Consider the following 18098-nt stretch of genomic DNA (forward strand, 5'->3'; position numbering starts at 1 on the left):
TTTTTTTTTTTTTTTTTTTTTTACTTTTCTTTTGCACAACAGTGAGTAAGGAAGTCAGCAAAAGAATCAAAGTGAATTCACTTGTTGTAAAAGATAGCTGGTTCACACACTTTGACATTTCCAACCTATTTTTGTCGCACTGAAGTGTTTTTTCTGCATCATGTTATATTGTGAGGGTGCATATCCGGAGGTAATTAGTCGGTGAATGGGGGATAAACTCACAACGGTTGTCTCTTTAAATCAAGCTGCAGCGTTGATGTGCCTTCAAGCCGAAATGGTAAGAACCATTCCACCTTTGCTGCAGAGTCGGACCTAACAGGCACACCAAAACGCTTCAAACGGTGCGACTAGTTCCCCTGTTAACTCATGGTCCCTTCCAAACCTTAAGAGAAACGCAATTTTTATTGTGGACATTTGCAAAGCAAAGTTAAATACTGGAAATACAGAAGATGCAACTCTTAAACTGTTTCCCTTGATTTTTATTTATTTATTTATTCATTTTTTCATCTGCAGAACTCCGTGGCAGTCGCCTCGATCCATCTACCGCTGGCTGGTCCGCCTGTCTCCTCCTCTGCGTTGCAATCTGTTGATAACTCCACTTGCAGGTTGCAGTTCATTCTGTTTCGCAATGGAAAACTCTTCCCCTGTACAGGGAATTCGTCAAACCTCGCAGACGATGGGAAGCGCAGGAGCGTCTCGACACCAGTTGCTTTTGCCAAATTAGGTAAGAGGAAATCAATTTTTATCTTTCACGCGTGTGATGTCAACGCAGGACCGAATGCATGCACACATGCGCGCGCGCACATACGCAGTCAAGACTGTATTTTTTTTTTTCTTTTTTTTTGCGCAACATGTGGATTGTATGAATAGAAAAAGGCTAGAGGGTGTGATCATATGAATGAATGGATGAAATGAAAACAAAAGTGGTCACATTAAATACAGTCTGCTGATGTTTGATGCGTGGAAGTAAAAACAGTCAACACTCCAGCTGCAGTAACTGTCCGAGACTTGCTTGTGTGCATGAATGGGTGTTTTTTTTTTTTCTGCCAAAATCACTGACAGTGTTTTTCACTCGGCTTTCCTTTTCTCAAAGTAGTGCTTTTCCTTCCAGATGGCTGCAGCCGCGGCAGCGCCTTGCACTCTGTTACCGTTGCTCTCAGGCACTTTGCGCTGGGTGTAGACCCCACCGCAGCCTACTGGGATTTTGACCTGCTGGATGGACACGGTGGCTGGAGGGCAGAGGGCTGCCACATAACCGCCTCTGGGGGCAATACGACCACTATTCACTGCAGTCATAACAAGAACTTTGCCGTGCTAATGGTGAGTAGTTATTTTACTATGACCCCCCCGCAACACATAACCTGTTTTCCAAATGCTTAGGGCCCATTACGGATCAAATCCACCTTTTTTTTTTCCTCCTGCTGTGGAGTAGACCGACTCACGTGTTTTAATAGAAGACCTTCAAAAGCTTCCTTTATTGTTGCTCCCCGGCAGAGGACATGGATTGCCAAAATGCTGTATGAGGATTTATTAACGTTGGGATCTAGAGTCTACACTGCTTTGACTAGAAGAGGAGAAGTTGTGCGCGTTTTACAGTCTGCCATCCTCTCCCAAGCTGCAACAGAAGCGATGCTCCGGAGAAGGAGTGCCCTGTCAGGAGCGAATCGACTCTGAGCGCAAGTGGTGTGCTAATTGGTTGCAACCATCTCGAAGCAGAAAAAGAAGAAGCACAAAAAAAAAAGAAAAATGCTGGACTGTACAGCTTAGCGTTGTTCGTCAGCGTCTCTCAAGTTGGTCTCGACGCTTCAAGCCGCGATGTTTTCCTCTGACGACGTCCCCTCTGTGTTCAAATTGATTTCATGAGGATTAGAAGCACCAAAAGCGCAATGGCAGCGCATTGCAAGGTCGCTCCTTAGACCCGCTGCTTCTGGTCCGCTTCTTCTTATCCTTTTTTTTTCCCTTTCTTTCTTTCTTTCTTTTTTTTTTTTGGATGAAGAGAAATCCTCCGGATGTTTACCGAAGAGTGGGATTCGTTAGACTGGGAGGTCAGTTCTCAGTGGAGCATGAAAAAGTGTTGTACCTTTTCTTAACCTGCATATTCTAAGAAGCCGCTCATCAGCTTCGTTAGTGTCGTTGGTGGAAACATGCTTGATCAGGGGTGAAAAAGAAAAGCCGCATTAGAGCAGGAAGGAAGAAAAGCAGCATATGATAAAAGCACGGGGTGCACAGAGGGGGAGACGGGGTGGGGGGAGGTGTCTGGAGAATACTAAGCTGTTGTCAGATGGTGAGCAGATGTCAGGATGTCATTGTGCATGTGTGTTTTTCACTCAGACACGGCGCACCATCAATGGATTGCGCTGTGACAACCGGAATGACTCTTGATCTGCTTTTTTTTTTTTTGGTCCGATTCAATTATAGTACAATAACTTCAAAACACGTTCGCCTGGCTGAGGGTTGTCATAGCGATGGTAGAAAGCCGTGATGAGAACGTCCACATCCCTGTGAGCCGGTGTTTGCACCGGGGATGGCGCGCGTCTGCTAATGCAGTCACCACACCCGCCTGGTCTCTGCAGTGCCCGAGAAAAGGACCCTTATTTACAGACCTGTGACATCACTCCTCTGTTAGTACCACCTTAAATGCTCTATGTTGCAACAATGATTCCCTTCAGCTCAGGACAGCCTCTGCAAGTACAAAACCTGTTGCATAATCTTTTCATGTCACAGGGAGACAGATTGTCAGTGCTGCCTGAGTGCAAGCTGGCCATTTACTCTCAGGGTGCCTCCAAGAATGGAGCTGTCTTCTGTAATCCAAGCAGTGTAAGATCTTTCCTAAAGGGAATCTAGCATAATCAGTTATATTGTGTTTATGTAAAAAGTTAGACAATGGGAGGTTTTCCATACAATCAGCACCCACTCTGTTGGTGCACCTTGCAATTGTCAGCTTGATTTTACTTTCAGAACTGGGTGCAAGGATTTGGGTCAGAAAGTGGAGAAAACAGTTGCACAATAAATGCACTGCCACCCTCAAAAAAATGGTTTAAAATGATTTTAGCTTTTTTTACATGGTGCATTATCGAGGTTTTGTGACCTTTAAAGAATGGATATTATTCACAGCAAGACCTGGTTTGGCTGTTTTTTCTTAAGCAAAGCTCAGTTCATGCTAAGAGCACCAAGGTACTCTAACAAAAAATCTCCCTCACCATTAATTTTCCACCACCATTATTGATGATAGAATGGAGGATATATAGTTTAAACATCAGCTGTAGTAGATTTTCTATCATCTTAAACCAATTTGTCCATTCTTGACTTCTCTGACAATGTTTTTTTTTTTTTTGGATACAGCTGTGGCTCACTCCTTATTTTCTTTTTTTTGTCAATTCTCTGTGAGCACAACACATGGTAATACATATAAATTTGGGGGATGTCATTAGTTTTTCAAATACTAAAGGCAACCTATCTTGGACCAACAACTATGCCACATTCAAAGTCACTTACTACCCCTTATGTTTTGTTTGAAATTTAGCAAGTAAACGTCACCATGTCTAGAAGCCTAAGCCTCCAGTACGTTGCTGGTATGTGATTAGCTGATTCCCTCTGAGTGTCTTAACAGCAATTGAACATGTGTACCTGTTAAAATATCCAGTTCACATGTTTAAGGCAGTGCCACCTGTTTTGTTTGCGTATTTACTAAAGCTATTCGTGGTGCTGTGTAAGTGCATAATGGTTACACAGGATATATAATGCCTTAAAGCTACTCGTGTATCTAAAAAATTACAATCAGCGAAACTGTTATATTATCTTTTTGTCCCTCATTACAGAAAGAAGAGCTCATAATTTTGATTTATTACACATACAGTAGAATATGTCAATCCGTTATTTCTTACAGATGTTGAAATTGCTGTTTCAATCATTCAATTTTGTATCACAGAGAAGGTTAAATATTGGAAACCCATAGCCTCATGAGACCATCCTGATCTCGCAAGGTTTCACTCGCTAATCAGTCTGGAGACTCTCCGTTGAAGAAAATTTGGAGCCGTTCACCAAACGAACGTCCAATCAGCGTTGGCTTTGAGGCGGGTTGAGGTGTGCACAACGAGAAGCGCGACAGTTCAGTCTAAAGAACATGGTGGCTTCAGCCGATGAAACTAGCGTTAGCGTGGCTATCAAGCAAGTTTTATTGGAATTACAGAGTATTTCTTCACTGAAAGAAGAGCAAAACACTGCTCTGGAGGCTTTTCTCAGAGGAAAAGATGTTTTTGCTCTTCTCCCGACTGGTTTCGGCAAGAGTTTGATCTATCAATTGGCTCCTCTTCGTCGTCGCTCTGTTACGTCATATGCTTCGTTGATCTGATTGGTTAATGTGGCCCGTCTATCCCCAACATAGGCCAATCAGCTAACCAGAATTTTCGCCCCTTCCCAAAATTACCTCTATGGAAGGTTAACAGATGGATATGCGGAACAAATCCATCTGGCGGACTCAGGTTAGGAGACCCAAGCTACCACACCCTAATCACCTAGTTAGCTTAAAACACCTGCAAAGGTTTCGTTAGCCTTGAAATGTCTTAGTCTGGGTCTGTAGAAAGGACAATCACTGGAATGGCAGCTGATTTGACAGATTTTTAGAAGAAAGTCGTTTACACCCTTTACCTGAAGGGCAGCCACACAGGGTAGCAGCCCGTTGTTCACATAATTCTGTATCAAACCATTTATGTAGAAAGTTGAGTGCAAGGAAAAGGTGCAGCAGTACTGGGATAACCAGAGCCTCGAGAGGACTGTCAATCAAAATTGATTTAATAATTCAGGAGTTTCACAAGGAGTGGGAATAACTTTGCAAAAATTAATAAAAACATGGTCTATATATATCCGGTACCTCATGCTAAGTCATCCCTGAACTATAGACCCACAGAACCAGCCTGAAGTAAAATTTTGATTTCTTTTTTTTTTTTTTTTTTTTTGGTGCCAGAATTTGGAAGAAGAGTGGATTGGCTCATAACCCATGGTGTTGGAAGTCCAGTGTACAGTTTTCCACTTAAAGTGGGTCCCCATATTATCTGCTGATGTTTGTCCATTTTTTAAAAGACACACTTAACAGCTTTGCGCCTGGAAACTAAAAACCGTTCATAATTCCTTCTGCTGACAAGCCTTATGGAGATGCAGTTTGGGTTGATCTGTATGTAAGGATCATACAAATGACAAGAAATGCATTTTTAAAATACACCCGTATGTATGATAAATCCCTAATGAAAGGTTCACTTTTATAAGAAATTTAATTTTGTCAAGATATTCTAATTTCTTAAGATCTACCTGATTTGGAAGAGGCAAACATCTATCTAAAATCAGTCAAAGTCATTGTATAGGTTCTATCACACATAGAACAAGTCATATGTTCTGTTTTGCTGCAAATGATTATTAAATCAAGATGAAATCTTCCAAAATTACTAAAAAACAGGCTCCACAAACCCATGCCTCTTATGAAATTACAGAAGGTATCGGACAATGAATCAGAGCCCCTCTGATTGGGTCCACTTATATGTTATATATTTTATTTGCATGTTTTTAATTCAATATTTTTCCTGAAATATTGAATCTTTTGTTTTGAAAAGCTGTACTCAAACATTTGCACTGTATAATGCTTTATTGCCTAAATTAAATTTGGCCACAATAAAAAAGGCTAAATCAAATAACACTTATGAAGAGGAACAGAGCAGATTCAAATAGACAGATCTGATTATCAAAGATTTTCAACAATATTTTTCAGCTGTTAAAATATTCCATCCTCCCTTCTGTCGTCGATTAGCATTGGTGGTTCAATGCCCATGCAGACTTGTTGGAGCACCCCATTTAGATCATCTTAATTTTCCAACTATGTTTTTGCTGCATCACTGAAAATGATAATAGGACGGACAGACTTATAATACCTCTAATCTTACAGATAAACCGGATCATACCGTTTCTACATTCCAGCAAGCACCTGAGTGAAGAGGCATGAAAGACATACATTACATTTTAGAAAATCAGAAGTTAACGAAAGACTGACGACTACTAATTTGAAAATGCCAATGGATAGTATCTTCAAAAATAATTGTTCAAAAAAAGCATAATTTGAAATGCTAAAACAGAAATTGAGGATGGATATTGCCAGAAGCCATTTTTGTTGGTTGAGATTACCTTACATTAAGCTTTTCTGGGGTTAATGAGTGTGTATGTTTTTGTATGCAGGCTCAGAGCCCAGCATGAATGTCCCTTGAGGCTGAGGATTGGGTTAGAAAAAATAAATAAATTACAGAAATCTTTGTAACTTACTGCAAAAGGAATTACATGGTTGAGAAGCACCCTACCATGGCTTTGTAATCAGAATGCCAGATTATGGGTTTGGGATAGGCTATGTGTAGAAAAACTCAATTCAGCTATATTGTAAACTGTGAATGGTGGATTTTAAAAGTTTACCATTGTCCAAATGAATCATTTTTTGTTTTTTTATCTAAAAATAGAATTTATTCACATTGCACAAGTTTCAAATGTGATGCCACCTCTATTTTTATTTAGTTTTTTTTGTGCTAAACCAAAAGCTATTGAAAAGCAGTAGTCTCCAGATTTCAGCACCAGGGACAGTCCCTGAACATTTCTCCTTCTCCCTCCTCCTGTACTGCCTCCTCCACCCTCTCCATCTGCCTCATGCAGGCTTGTATTTACTGAGCAGGAGGGTTGACTCACTTGTTTACAGCAGTGCAGCTTCATTTTCTGTTTCCATTGTGGTGACAAACCTCAATCTCAGACTGAATCTTCCTCTAAAAACCCAGCAACCCCTCGAGATCCACCTTGATGACCTTACTCTTTGCCGTCTTCCTCTCAGAGACTTACTGATTTATTTTGTTTCATAATTCATCTTTTGTTTATTCTGAGATATTGTCAAATCCTAAGTTTTTGCATGTATCCTGTGCAGCTCTCACGGCTGGTTAATATGCAGGAGCAGACCTTTGGGGTAAAACATGCACTCATACGTTTAAACACATATACACAATCACACATGGTGTAGGTGGCTGTTTTTTGGAACTATCCAATCATAAGCAAGGCCCCAAGGCCATGGCTTAGCAAGAAAGCTTTTTTTTTTAATGCATTTTTAAAACATCAGGCTGCAAACAATGAGTTTGTACAGTAAAGGGACATTGATTCTCGAAAACCAGGGTGGAGTCTCTGGTACTGTTCACTTTTTCTAATCCAAGTAAGGTTCCAAGCACAGTAGTTAATGGCAAAAAGACTGCATGAGTTTTTATCCAAACGTTAGCTTTATTTTAGTTATATTAAATTATATTTCATGTTGATGCTCCGTGTGGCCTGCCCTTCTCAAACACTTCACCTATGTAACTTAAGAGGGTCAGATCCGTCACTGAATCATAAGTAGTTTGGCCCCTCAAATTACACAACTGCAATTGCAGCACTTGGAAAACGATAATGGATATGTTTTTTCTTATTTCAAATGCAAAAACTTAATTATATATATTTTTTGGGGTTTTTAATCTTACTTAAAAAAAGGAAAATACCCTGATTTTAATATTATATTTTGCTAACTTTTAGTTCACTCTTTGCTTATAATATGTTGTACAGCCTCTTGCCTATTGTAAACACACAGCCTTCAGTTATAATATTTCACAAAGATGGAGCTTACATTGAGAGGTTCCTTTGACCGTTTCTATTTTTGCACAACTACTTTGGGCATTCAGGGTCTTGGGTCTTTTCTTCTTTTCTAAAGCTGGTCTATTAAATTCAGGTCATGGCCTTCAAAGATGGGTATTTTTGTGCCTTTGAAACCATTTCTATCTCAATATGGCCATGTAATGCACATTATTTTTCTCATAAAGACATAGTAATGACCTAGTTTCAATTGAATGGGGGATTCCAGCAGGTCTATATTTAAAATATCCAGGTATTATGAAGATTTTATGATACTTAGGATTATGCTCTAGCAAGGTGTTTTAAAGGAAATAGCCCAGACCTTGACTGATCCTCCAGACCCAAAACATTTGACTCGAGTTCTGTTTTACATATTCCTCCTTTGTTTTATTTCAAGGTGTTTTCATTTGACTAAATCTCCAAAAAAGTTATTTTTATGTATGTAGCCTATTATGATTGCCACAGGAAGTTTGTAACCCTGAAATGCCACTCTTTACTTCTGCTTCAATCATGAGGATTATCATTCATACTGAGCTTTAATTATTTTTTTTTACTTACCTATTTTACATCCTCCTCACGGTGTTGTAACAGGGTGTGTAAGATGTCTCACCATCTTTTCTATTGACAGTGCCAGTCATTTCTACAGTCTAAACCTTTTATGTAACTAGATATCTACTGGTTCAGTCATGTAGCCATTCCTTGATGAAGATATTTAATTTTGCTTGGTTCAGAAAAGATTTTTTTTCTTCCATTTTGTGCCTCTCCTAATGCATTTTATTCAATTAAATTCCACCTTAAAAAACATGTTTTTGTTCAAATATATTCGTGCTGTAGGGTAATAAATCAGGAGCCTTTTGCACTTTTTTAATGAGGGCTGCTCCGAAGAGAAGTGTTGATACAGAGAATAAAAGTTCAAAACAATTGACAAGACAATTCTGAAGCTTGCAACAAAAAAAGAAAAGTTAACATACAAATAAAATATTTAATTTAGTGCTCATTGACGTGAGTAGTCTTGTGTGTTGTACCTTGATTTTAAACCAAATCATCAAACATTGGAGGCTTTCTTGATTGATTTAATCTAATTTTCTAATGTGCTCTTGAGGTTCAGTGTAGGTCTGCAATAAGGTTTATTTTGCAAATCATTTAATCTGTCGATTATTTTTTCAATTAATAACTGGATAGCAAAAGATTCCTTAAAGAAGATTTTTTACTAAATTAAACCAGGTGATAGTAAAACTTTTCCACTTGAGGAGTTCTGGATACAGAATGTTGACAAACACAAAGTTTTTATCTTAAATTCCAAATGTTCACATATTTTTTTTTTTTTTTACAATCTTGGTCTAATTACTGTTCTAAGTGGGTTGCTCTTTCAGCTAAATGCATGTTTTAAGAACTCTATACTACAGTTAACGATTAATCAATTACTAAATTAGTTGACGATTATTTCAATAATTGATTAATCACGATTAATCTGATTGTTTCAGTCCTAGTTCACTGCTAACTATACATTCATGTAGAGCTCTGATGCTAAACCACAATGACTAGTTTCACATTCAGAAAGCAGATTCCCAGATAGTGGATGTCAAGCACAAAAATTGAAAAAGATATAATTACATTCTGCATTTAGCATGAAAGGATCAGCAAATCTCTTTGACTGTAGTTGCATAAAAAATTTAAGAACTGAAATATTTTGACTACATTTACCCCATCTTCTGTAACAATGATGGATAAAATATACTGCCTGTGACCTATGTGTTTAATTTCTTTGATGTTAAAATACACCTTTTTATTAGTTTCTTTTTGTGTCTATTTTTCTGCATATAGATGAATATTCATACGTCATTAGTCAATCTTTTCCCCGCATCTTGCCTAGAGACAAAAAGCCAGCCTTTGTTAGCTACACATAAACACACACAGCTTTAGAACAGGAAACTTTATCCCCAACCTGTGGACTATTCTATATCTCAGAGACATCAGAGACATTTCCCTGCGAGAAGAGCCACGGTGTATGAGTGTTTTATGAGATGGAGGGATTTATGACAATAATAATGATGACCCGTTTAGATATGTGTGGTGTCTCATAGCCCTCGGTTGGCATTTCCTTTTTGGTATGCAATGTAATGGGAGGAGAAGAGAGAGGTGATAATAGCTGGTGATATCAGCAGAGGCAGGGTGTTGCCTGCAGTTTGTGTCAGTAGATTAAACAAGGTTTGTGACAGTGGACCAGGGCTATTCCCTATCATTCTCTATCAAGAACCATATTACTACATGGAAACGTTTTTGAATATATTTAATAAATAAGCATTTTTTTTAGCATTATGTGAGGTGCACTATGGGAAAACATACAATATCTATTCCATTTGGTTAAATGTATTTATATAGAACTGATTTATGTGTAATTAAATTTTAGGATCTTTTCAAAACAAGCCACCCAGGTTATTTTCTTCAGTATACAGCCAACTCAGTCCAATTAAGCTTACATGAATTCTTATTTGCCGCTACCTACAAATAGAACAATGCAGTTAAGTTTAGTATAATATATCGGTAAAAGATTTGCAATCTAATGAAACTCCGCTCAATGATTCCTTTACTGTAGTAGTCTTCACAGCATTCCCTCCACTTAAACAAGCATGGAAAGTTGATTGCATATAGAGATTAGCTTAGTGTAGGAGCGATCTCCAAGAGAAAGCATGCATATGTTCACAGGGAACTGCTTTTTTCACAGTAAAATACCTCCAACAGAACCAGCATACCCAAATTAAGTGGGAACTGCTGCAACTGAGGAGCTATTCGAGTTCAAACAGACACACCAACACAGAACACTGCAACAGGAGTACCTTCTGTATTAAAAAGTAAAGGGTTAATAGCAGCAGCAGTCCTTTAAAAACCCAGTAAACTGATTAGCTCAAAGTCAAACTTTAATCTGCCAAACAACTGTTATCTAAACAAGCCTGGTGCCGCTTCCTAAATTGCAACATTATATTGCAACTAGACATGTAGTCCATTATCTGAGACTATGAGAATATCATCAATGACTGTCAGCAGTGGTGTTTCAATCTGATGATTAGCTGTACTGAAACTCTACAGATCAATTTAGTGTAAATGCTCACAAAACAAATTAGCAACTGTTTTCAAGAATTTCAGGTCAGAAAGGGCGTCTAGCTATAGATCTGCAGTTTGATAAATTACACACTAAACCATAAATCATAATATTGCTGAAAACAACACAGGTATGATTGCTAATAGATTTGACACAATTACTGTATTGTAAAAAATGAATAATGATTAAAAAAAATAATATTTCTGCCAGACACTATGCTGAAATTTCTCATCACTATGCTAAAATTAGACTTTTTATGAGTGTTTGGTAAGAAAGCAGCAATTTATTTTGCCCTTTGGCTGACATATCTAACATCTCTTCTGCCAGGTTTCTGTCCAGCACATTTCAGTAAAAATTATGGTTTCTCTTGAAGTTGTCAAAATTCGACTGAATTTAGGCTGGAATGCTGAATTCTATTCATCATGGCCGTAGAAACTGTGTCTACCTCCTTATTTTCACATATAGGTGAACAAAATAACAATTGAAACAATGAACACCGTGCCTTTCAGATTCATCATCTTAGACTTACCGTGTGTGCAATTATAGGCAGGTCAACATGTGCTCCTTTCCTGTCAGCAGATAGGGGTGGAGTGTCTTGGTACTGGAATGACCCTGGTCTTGTCCAGCTACTTATTGATAGAGTTTTTAGCATTTATTTTGAATTGTAAAAACTAAAATTCCAAACCCATTATGCTGTGTAAATGCCAATTTATTATTCTACCTTTATTAAAAATAGGATATTACTTGTTTTTGTCAGTATTTTCTCTGAACTCCTTTTCAAAATGAATAAAAAAATCTTCTGCTCACCAAGTCACAGCTACCTTTCACCCTCCATCTCACTTGCACTTAAGCATAATGCTGCAAACATTAAAAAAACAAAGACCTACTTTTAGTGCTTGTAAGACAGCAGTAGTGCAACAGCTGACTTGAGCAGGCACACAGAGTTTAGGGTTTTGGATTCACTGGGCTAACTTGCTGCACATTTATTACATTTTTCTCAAGTACATTTTTAACAAATGTAGTTTTCTTCCATTTGAAGGCATTTGCTTCTCTTTGATGTTAACCATGTTAGCTACTATCAGAAACAGGGTGTGTGTGATTTTTTTTGTCTCTTCGTGCATACACACCACATCAACATATTTTGTACACTTTTTGTATTACTATTGTGACTTGACTCTTACATTTTGTCAAACAGTAAAGTGAGCTGATTTCTGCTGGCCTGTAACTTGACATGAGATGCAGATTGTTTTGCACCTGGCTAATGACTTCAGAGCTCACTGATTACCAATAATCTGTGACATCACTAGTTTCATATAGTTTTGCAGGAGTTAGCCCTTACCTACAGCTAGTCCAGTTTCTTGATGCTCTGTGTTGCATGCTTGATTTTATATGCTACTGTTATCCCTATTTTAGCATGGAATTGCATTGGTTTTACCTATTGTTATTTTAATTATGTATACTCCTCAGCTATGCAAGATTTAAATATTGCTACTGGCAGCAGAAGGGATTGTTGCACTTAATGGGAGTGCGTCTGTGAATCCGTGAAGAAAGTTAATGGGGCTCGTGGTTATGACGTTGTTTATGTGCAGTCACTGATTAATTGGCAGTCAAAGCTGTGGGTTTTTTTTTTTCTTCAACCAACCAAAGCTCATGCAGAAAATATAAGGCTGTTTTTGATAATTTGTGTTCTTTATAGGGCTGCAACTAACAATTATTTTAAAAATCGATGAATTGGCCGATTATTTTTTCGATTAATCGATGAATCGGACAAAAAATATTTTTTATATTAACCTCTTTATTCCAAAATAAACATTTTAGACAGAACAAACAAGCACACAAGTACAGGTTGCTCATTAACGGTACTGTTGCAATATGAAAAATAAATGTTTGTGATAAAACTATGTAAACTTACATGAGAAATGTAGCTGTAGATCCACAAAATATAGGGTACTTTGTTTCATAAAGCGCAAAAAAAGACAGGCATTTTTGTTTTTAAAAGCCCCTAAGGGGTTCAAACAATAGGCCCCCCCATTTCAACAAATGAGGTTTTTTTTGGACTAGAAGAGTTCTGCCTTTTAAGACAGGAAAGTATAGCAGTTAAAGATGCTACTTGAGAAAATACTGAACCATAGAGATAAAAATAGTCCTGTGATTCAAATTATAAATTGTATTTGGAATAAAAAAGAGAGAACTAGGGGTGCTAAAAAACACATCCTCCAAAAACAGATATTTACATGGGAATGTGGCAGATAATTAATTGACATATTACTGATCTTGCTGGATTTTATTCTGCTTTACTTCCATAAATTGCAGGATCTTCTTTACTTTATCTTTGCCAGAAGATTTAAACTTTAAAAGCCTTGCCCTCATATTTTGCAAGTTAATTTATTTATAAAGAAAATATAAATGCTGCTTAAGCTAATTCAAATGAAATTAAAAGTAAAATAAGTAGCCAACCTTATCACTGTCTGTAACCTACTAACAGGTAAGGAAAGCATCAGATGAGCTACCTGAGAAACTAATGTTACGTTTCCCCACTTTTAAACGAAACAAACATGGTCGCTCACCCTGCTGATCAGCTCTCTTCACTGCCATCGAAGGCTCCAAAGTGTTTTCTTTTCAGGTGCTGCATCATAACAGTGGTGGTTCCGTGTTATGTTAATTTGTTTTTACAAAAGTTGCATGTTACGACTTTTTTCGCTTTACAAAGCGCAGGCTATTTTAATTATTGGGATCAATTTGCGCCGTCAATCCCGGCGCATGCGCGCTTCATTTGCAGTCTGGACACTGAGGGTAAATATCCTGCGGCTCTGACTGCAGCGCTGAGAGGGACTCCTGCGGGAGCGGGAGAACGAGGTTGGGATGGGGGAGGCGCCCCACGGCAGCAGTTGCCGCTGGAGGAACGATACATACTTTCACTAAGAGTCTTCAAAAGCAGCCAGTGACACCGTAAAAAGTCGCCAGATTTGTCGCTAGTCGCTTTTTTGAAAAATAGTCGCTGGAGGGGTCTGAAAAGTCGCTAAATATAGCGACAAAGTCGCTGAGTTGGCAACACTGCACCTGCGGCGCTGCCGTATTTTGTTTTTCTTCCCCCGTTTCAGTCAAGTGGCAGTGATGACCACGGCGGCGGATGACGCATTAATCGCGCGACACAACTAATCGATGATGAAATTCGTTGCCAACGCTTTTAAAAGTCGATTTTTATCGATTTTCTCGATTTGTTGTTGCAGCCCTAATTCTTTATTAAAGATAATCATTGAAGTCACATTTTTTACTTTCTCATCAAATGTGTTCTTTCCCCCCTTTTTTTAATATTTCTGTTTTTGTGAACTCAAATTCTTCTGCTTCACTGTCCAAACCCAAAATGATTTAAACTAAAGCCACGCAGCTTTTCCTTTTATGTGGGACACTGGCCATCTGACAAACATGATTCATCTCCTTGGACAACTTTTGCATACACAATCAGGAATCAAGCTACATGTTCAACAAATAGCAGTAAATTGTTACACGATAACTCAGTATTTTGATCTGAGACTGCCCAAGTCGAATACCCACTGGCCTTTTTCTCAGCAGCTGTTCTTAAGCAAAGAGTGTGAATCTTCAGTGCTCCAGAGGCTTTCTGCTAGAAATGAGGACAATTATGTTTTTCTGCTTCTCTTTTTAAGTTTATGTTTTTCCTCCAAGTTGGATAGTTGTTCGTTCATATCCAAACTGATGTTAAGCTCATACCGACATGTCAAAACTTAATATTCCTTATTGGGTTATTCTTAGATGATTGCTGTCCTCTTGTCCTTTTGTTTCACTGCTGCCACTCTAATCAGCAAACAGGCATTACCACTAAAATAAAAAAAAAAAAACAATGAGTCAAATGATATATATATTCTTGATAGATGGGAAATTCCATTTTGGAAGCATTTGTGTCATCAACATCATGTTTTGTTGAGTGTAACAATCCTTACTGTTGTATGGAAATACATTTATCTTTTAGGTATTAGTAAGAGAAAATAACATTGCTTTGAATTCTTCTTCTGCATGGTGGTAGACCTTTTGATTGGAGAACAGCTATTGCTAAAATGTGTTAATCTGCTCTGTGAGCTTCTCGAAAGACAATGACATCAGCAGATATTAGCCATACACAGCAAGAAGGGATGATATTATGATAATTAGTTTTTCGGACTTATGCAGTTGATTTTTGTTAACACAATGTCAGGAGGGAAAGATTTAATCAACCAACTTGAATTTGACTCATTGACTTCCATTCGATGTATTTTTTTTTTTTTTTTTGTCGTTTTCAACCCTTTCTACAGCCTAACCATCAAAATAACCCCAAACCTAACCAATTGACACCTCAGCCCTAAACCTAGCCATTGGCAAAATAGGTTTTGAGGAGCAGCAAAATGTCCCCACTTTATAATAACCCGTCCTCTAAAGATGGTGACAAGTGACAATGGAAAAAATGTCCTCACTCTGATGCCTAAACAGGAGCTTCTGCTCTGGGGAACTCGCTGTTGTTGATTTTAACATTAAACCAAAGTCCAGACATCAATCTGTTTGAAATGCAATGATGGCACCTGCTGCATTTTACAGAAACGTTGATGCAATATAACAATAAACACTGGGCAGATCTCCCTTAATGTGATAGACTGATACAATAGGACAATGGGAGCAGTGGCTGCTGCAGGTGGTTCTACAGCCTTTTGAATAATGGAAGCAATTAAAACTTTAATCCATCCATTTTCTGACATGCTTTATCCCAAGTGGGGTCGCGAGGGGTGCTGGTGCCTATCTCTAGCTGTCTACGGGTGAGAGGCGGGGTACACCCTGGACAGGTCGCCAGTTCATCGCAGAAAACTTTTAATCATGATTAATTTTCAAAAATAATGCACAAACATAATGTCTGGAGTGGTGCGGGAAAAAAATGCATACATTTTTAAGGACAGGTCTAAATTATATAAATATTTACTTCTGTTTATGATGCAAATTGACAAAAGGATTTTGTACCAATGTAATTAGAAAGTGACAGAGCTCGAAACAGAGCTTTGGCATTGCCAGATCCTTGTAGCTTCGTAACTTTTTGAAAGAGGGTTGGTGACTACCTAAGGAAGGAAATGATTTAAGAAGGCTTGCAGAGGTTACCATTTTTCATTTTAACTGGTAAGTAAAGTTTTTTGGTTTGTTAGCATTAGCTGACCTGTTAGCTGGGGGGCAAGTGCAAGTGAGCCAATGGCCTGGATAAGTTAATCTTGTTATTGCCTTAGTAGCACCTAAAACGGCTAATATATTCATAGAGCTTAAAGTGCTACAGAATACAGTTAACACTTATATTTCAATGCTAGCAGTTAAGAGAAAGAAAAGGGAAAGAAACCTAATCATATTCTGGTATAATATGGCTGTTTAATATTATAGTATAAGGCTCATAATAAAAGATTAAAGTTGAAATACTTCAGTCGGGTGTGTGTGAAACTTCTTCAGTATGAGCGGTTTGAATTGCTCCGTCCAGAATCCCAGCTGGGCCATGTTTTGGGATGATTACAATTTGTGAAAATGGAATTTGATAAGAGGTTTAGTGTTCCTGAGGTGCAGCAGTGTACATTAAGGTTTGCTTGACAGATGACAATTGAGATTCTTTACAAAAGGAGTCTATTTCCCACTGGGTTTATGTGCAGTGTTTTTGGTGAGAGTCAGAGTAGATGAGGATTTGTGGGGAAGAAGTCATTTTTTTCTTCCTTGTGAAAGCGGTCTCAGATACCCCCAATGTAAAAATCCCTTCCTGAAAATTCCATCTCCCCTGGCTGAGCAATGTGCTCTGGTATCAAAGGTGAAGGCTATTCTGGTGACTGAAATTCGCTCCTCACTCACTGTCCTGAAAGTTTGCCTTTGCCTTGACAAATACGCCTAACGATATGCAAACATGTAAATTGGCTGCAACAAAGATAAAGTGCTCACTTAGATCTGAGTGGCACAGATAGCAAAGATGACGGAGGGCAAGATGGAGCTGAGATCACCACAAGCAATCTGTAATCAGAAATGGAGGAAAGTGGTATTGCGGTAGAGGGATACAGGGAATGGGAAAAAGACCAAATGAGGGATTGAACCAGACATACAGTACCATTCCAGCTGAAAGGGTAATCATTTCCCTATTTGTCCTTCTTTTTCTTTCTGTCTCTTAGCTGTTTGGCATTACAATGCTATCATTTTTCATTCTCCTTATCTCCCAATCACTGTTTTTCATTGTTGCCCCTTTTACAATGCTGTTGGATTCATCAAACAGCTTTTTTTTGGTCCTGCTTTCCCTTACTTTGTCACTGTTTTTCGCCAAGAGCATTTCTCAGGTATGTTCTCCCAAGTGTCTCTGTCTGTCACAGAGCAGTGTCTAAACACATACAAATGTTTTTGTACCCTCTTGATCTTTTTACTATTTTTTCTAATCCCAGTCCAGATATAAAATACTGTTTTGTGTATTTTATTTTTTGATTTTTACTGCAAGATAAACACAGAAGCACATAACTACACAGTTTAGCAAATATGTATGAATTATTATAATTCTTTTTTATATCTGTTTCTCTCAAATGGTTTTGAATTCAGCCTACTTTACAGTCATGCAATTAGATTAAACCAATTACTTTTATGAAGAAACCTAATAAGTTCGCTGAGTATTTGCAATGCATTTTGATGATAAATCCAGCTGTTTTGTGAAGGCAAAGTAGGGAGAAGGTTGTGTAGATGTGTGAGGTAAGGTACGGCAATAAAATAATATGGTAAGATGACTTCCACAATTAAAAAATGGAAATAGTCTGGTACAGCTCTGAACTCACCCAAGCATGTCCATCCACATATGTTTGCAGGTTTAGCAAGGAGAGCAATAATCAGGGAACGAGCCAGAACTCCTTTGGCTTAGCATTAGGTGTTACAAGAAAATCAAAAATCTCAGTTGGGAGATTTTTTTCCCATAGAAAATATGTTATTTTTGTAGCTCTAATCAAATGAGTTCAAAACTGATATTTTTGGCTTGTATGTAAAGTGCCATTTTTGGAAGAAGCAGTGCACAGCACACAAATAAACATTTCTACATTGACTTGTCATCGCACTGTGACAAGTCTGTGCTTCAACACGGATAAGAAAGCATTTTTGAGTTGTTTTCTATGAGATTTGAGAAAAATATATGACAAAATTTTAAGAAAACCAGTCAGCAGCTGCAAATGAGACAGTAACAACGTCCACCATCCTGCAGGAAAACAATTCTAAACCTTTGTCTCCTTTGTCATAAAGATTGAATGAAAATCTGCCTGAGATTATGTGTCATTAACCTGACTCCGCCAGATGGATT

The 18098-nt window shown here is 38.1% G+C and overlaps 1 protein-coding gene across 1 annotated transcript in view; it reads left to right on the forward strand.

The window, feature by feature from the left end:
* Positions 1-18098, forward strand: part of LOC107097326 (adhesion G protein-coupled receptor A3-like) — a 227470-nt gene that overhangs the window by 135049 nt on the left and 74323 nt on the right. The window contains exons 12-13 of the mRNA XM_015394443.1: positions 514-724; positions 1112-1320. Coding sequence (XP_015249929.1) covers positions 514-724; positions 1112-1320 — 420 coding nt within the window. The remainder of the gene's footprint in view (positions 1-513; positions 725-1111; positions 1321-18098) is intronic.

The sequence above is a fragment of the Cyprinodon variegatus genome, unplaced genomic scaffold (genome assembly GCF_000732505.1).
Source record: "Cyprinodon variegatus isolate N-32 unplaced genomic scaffold, C_variegatus-1.0 Scaffold685, whole genome shotgun sequence".
Lineage (NCBI taxonomy): Eukaryota > Metazoa > Chordata > Actinopteri > Cyprinodontiformes > Cyprinodontidae > Cyprinodon > Cyprinodon variegatus.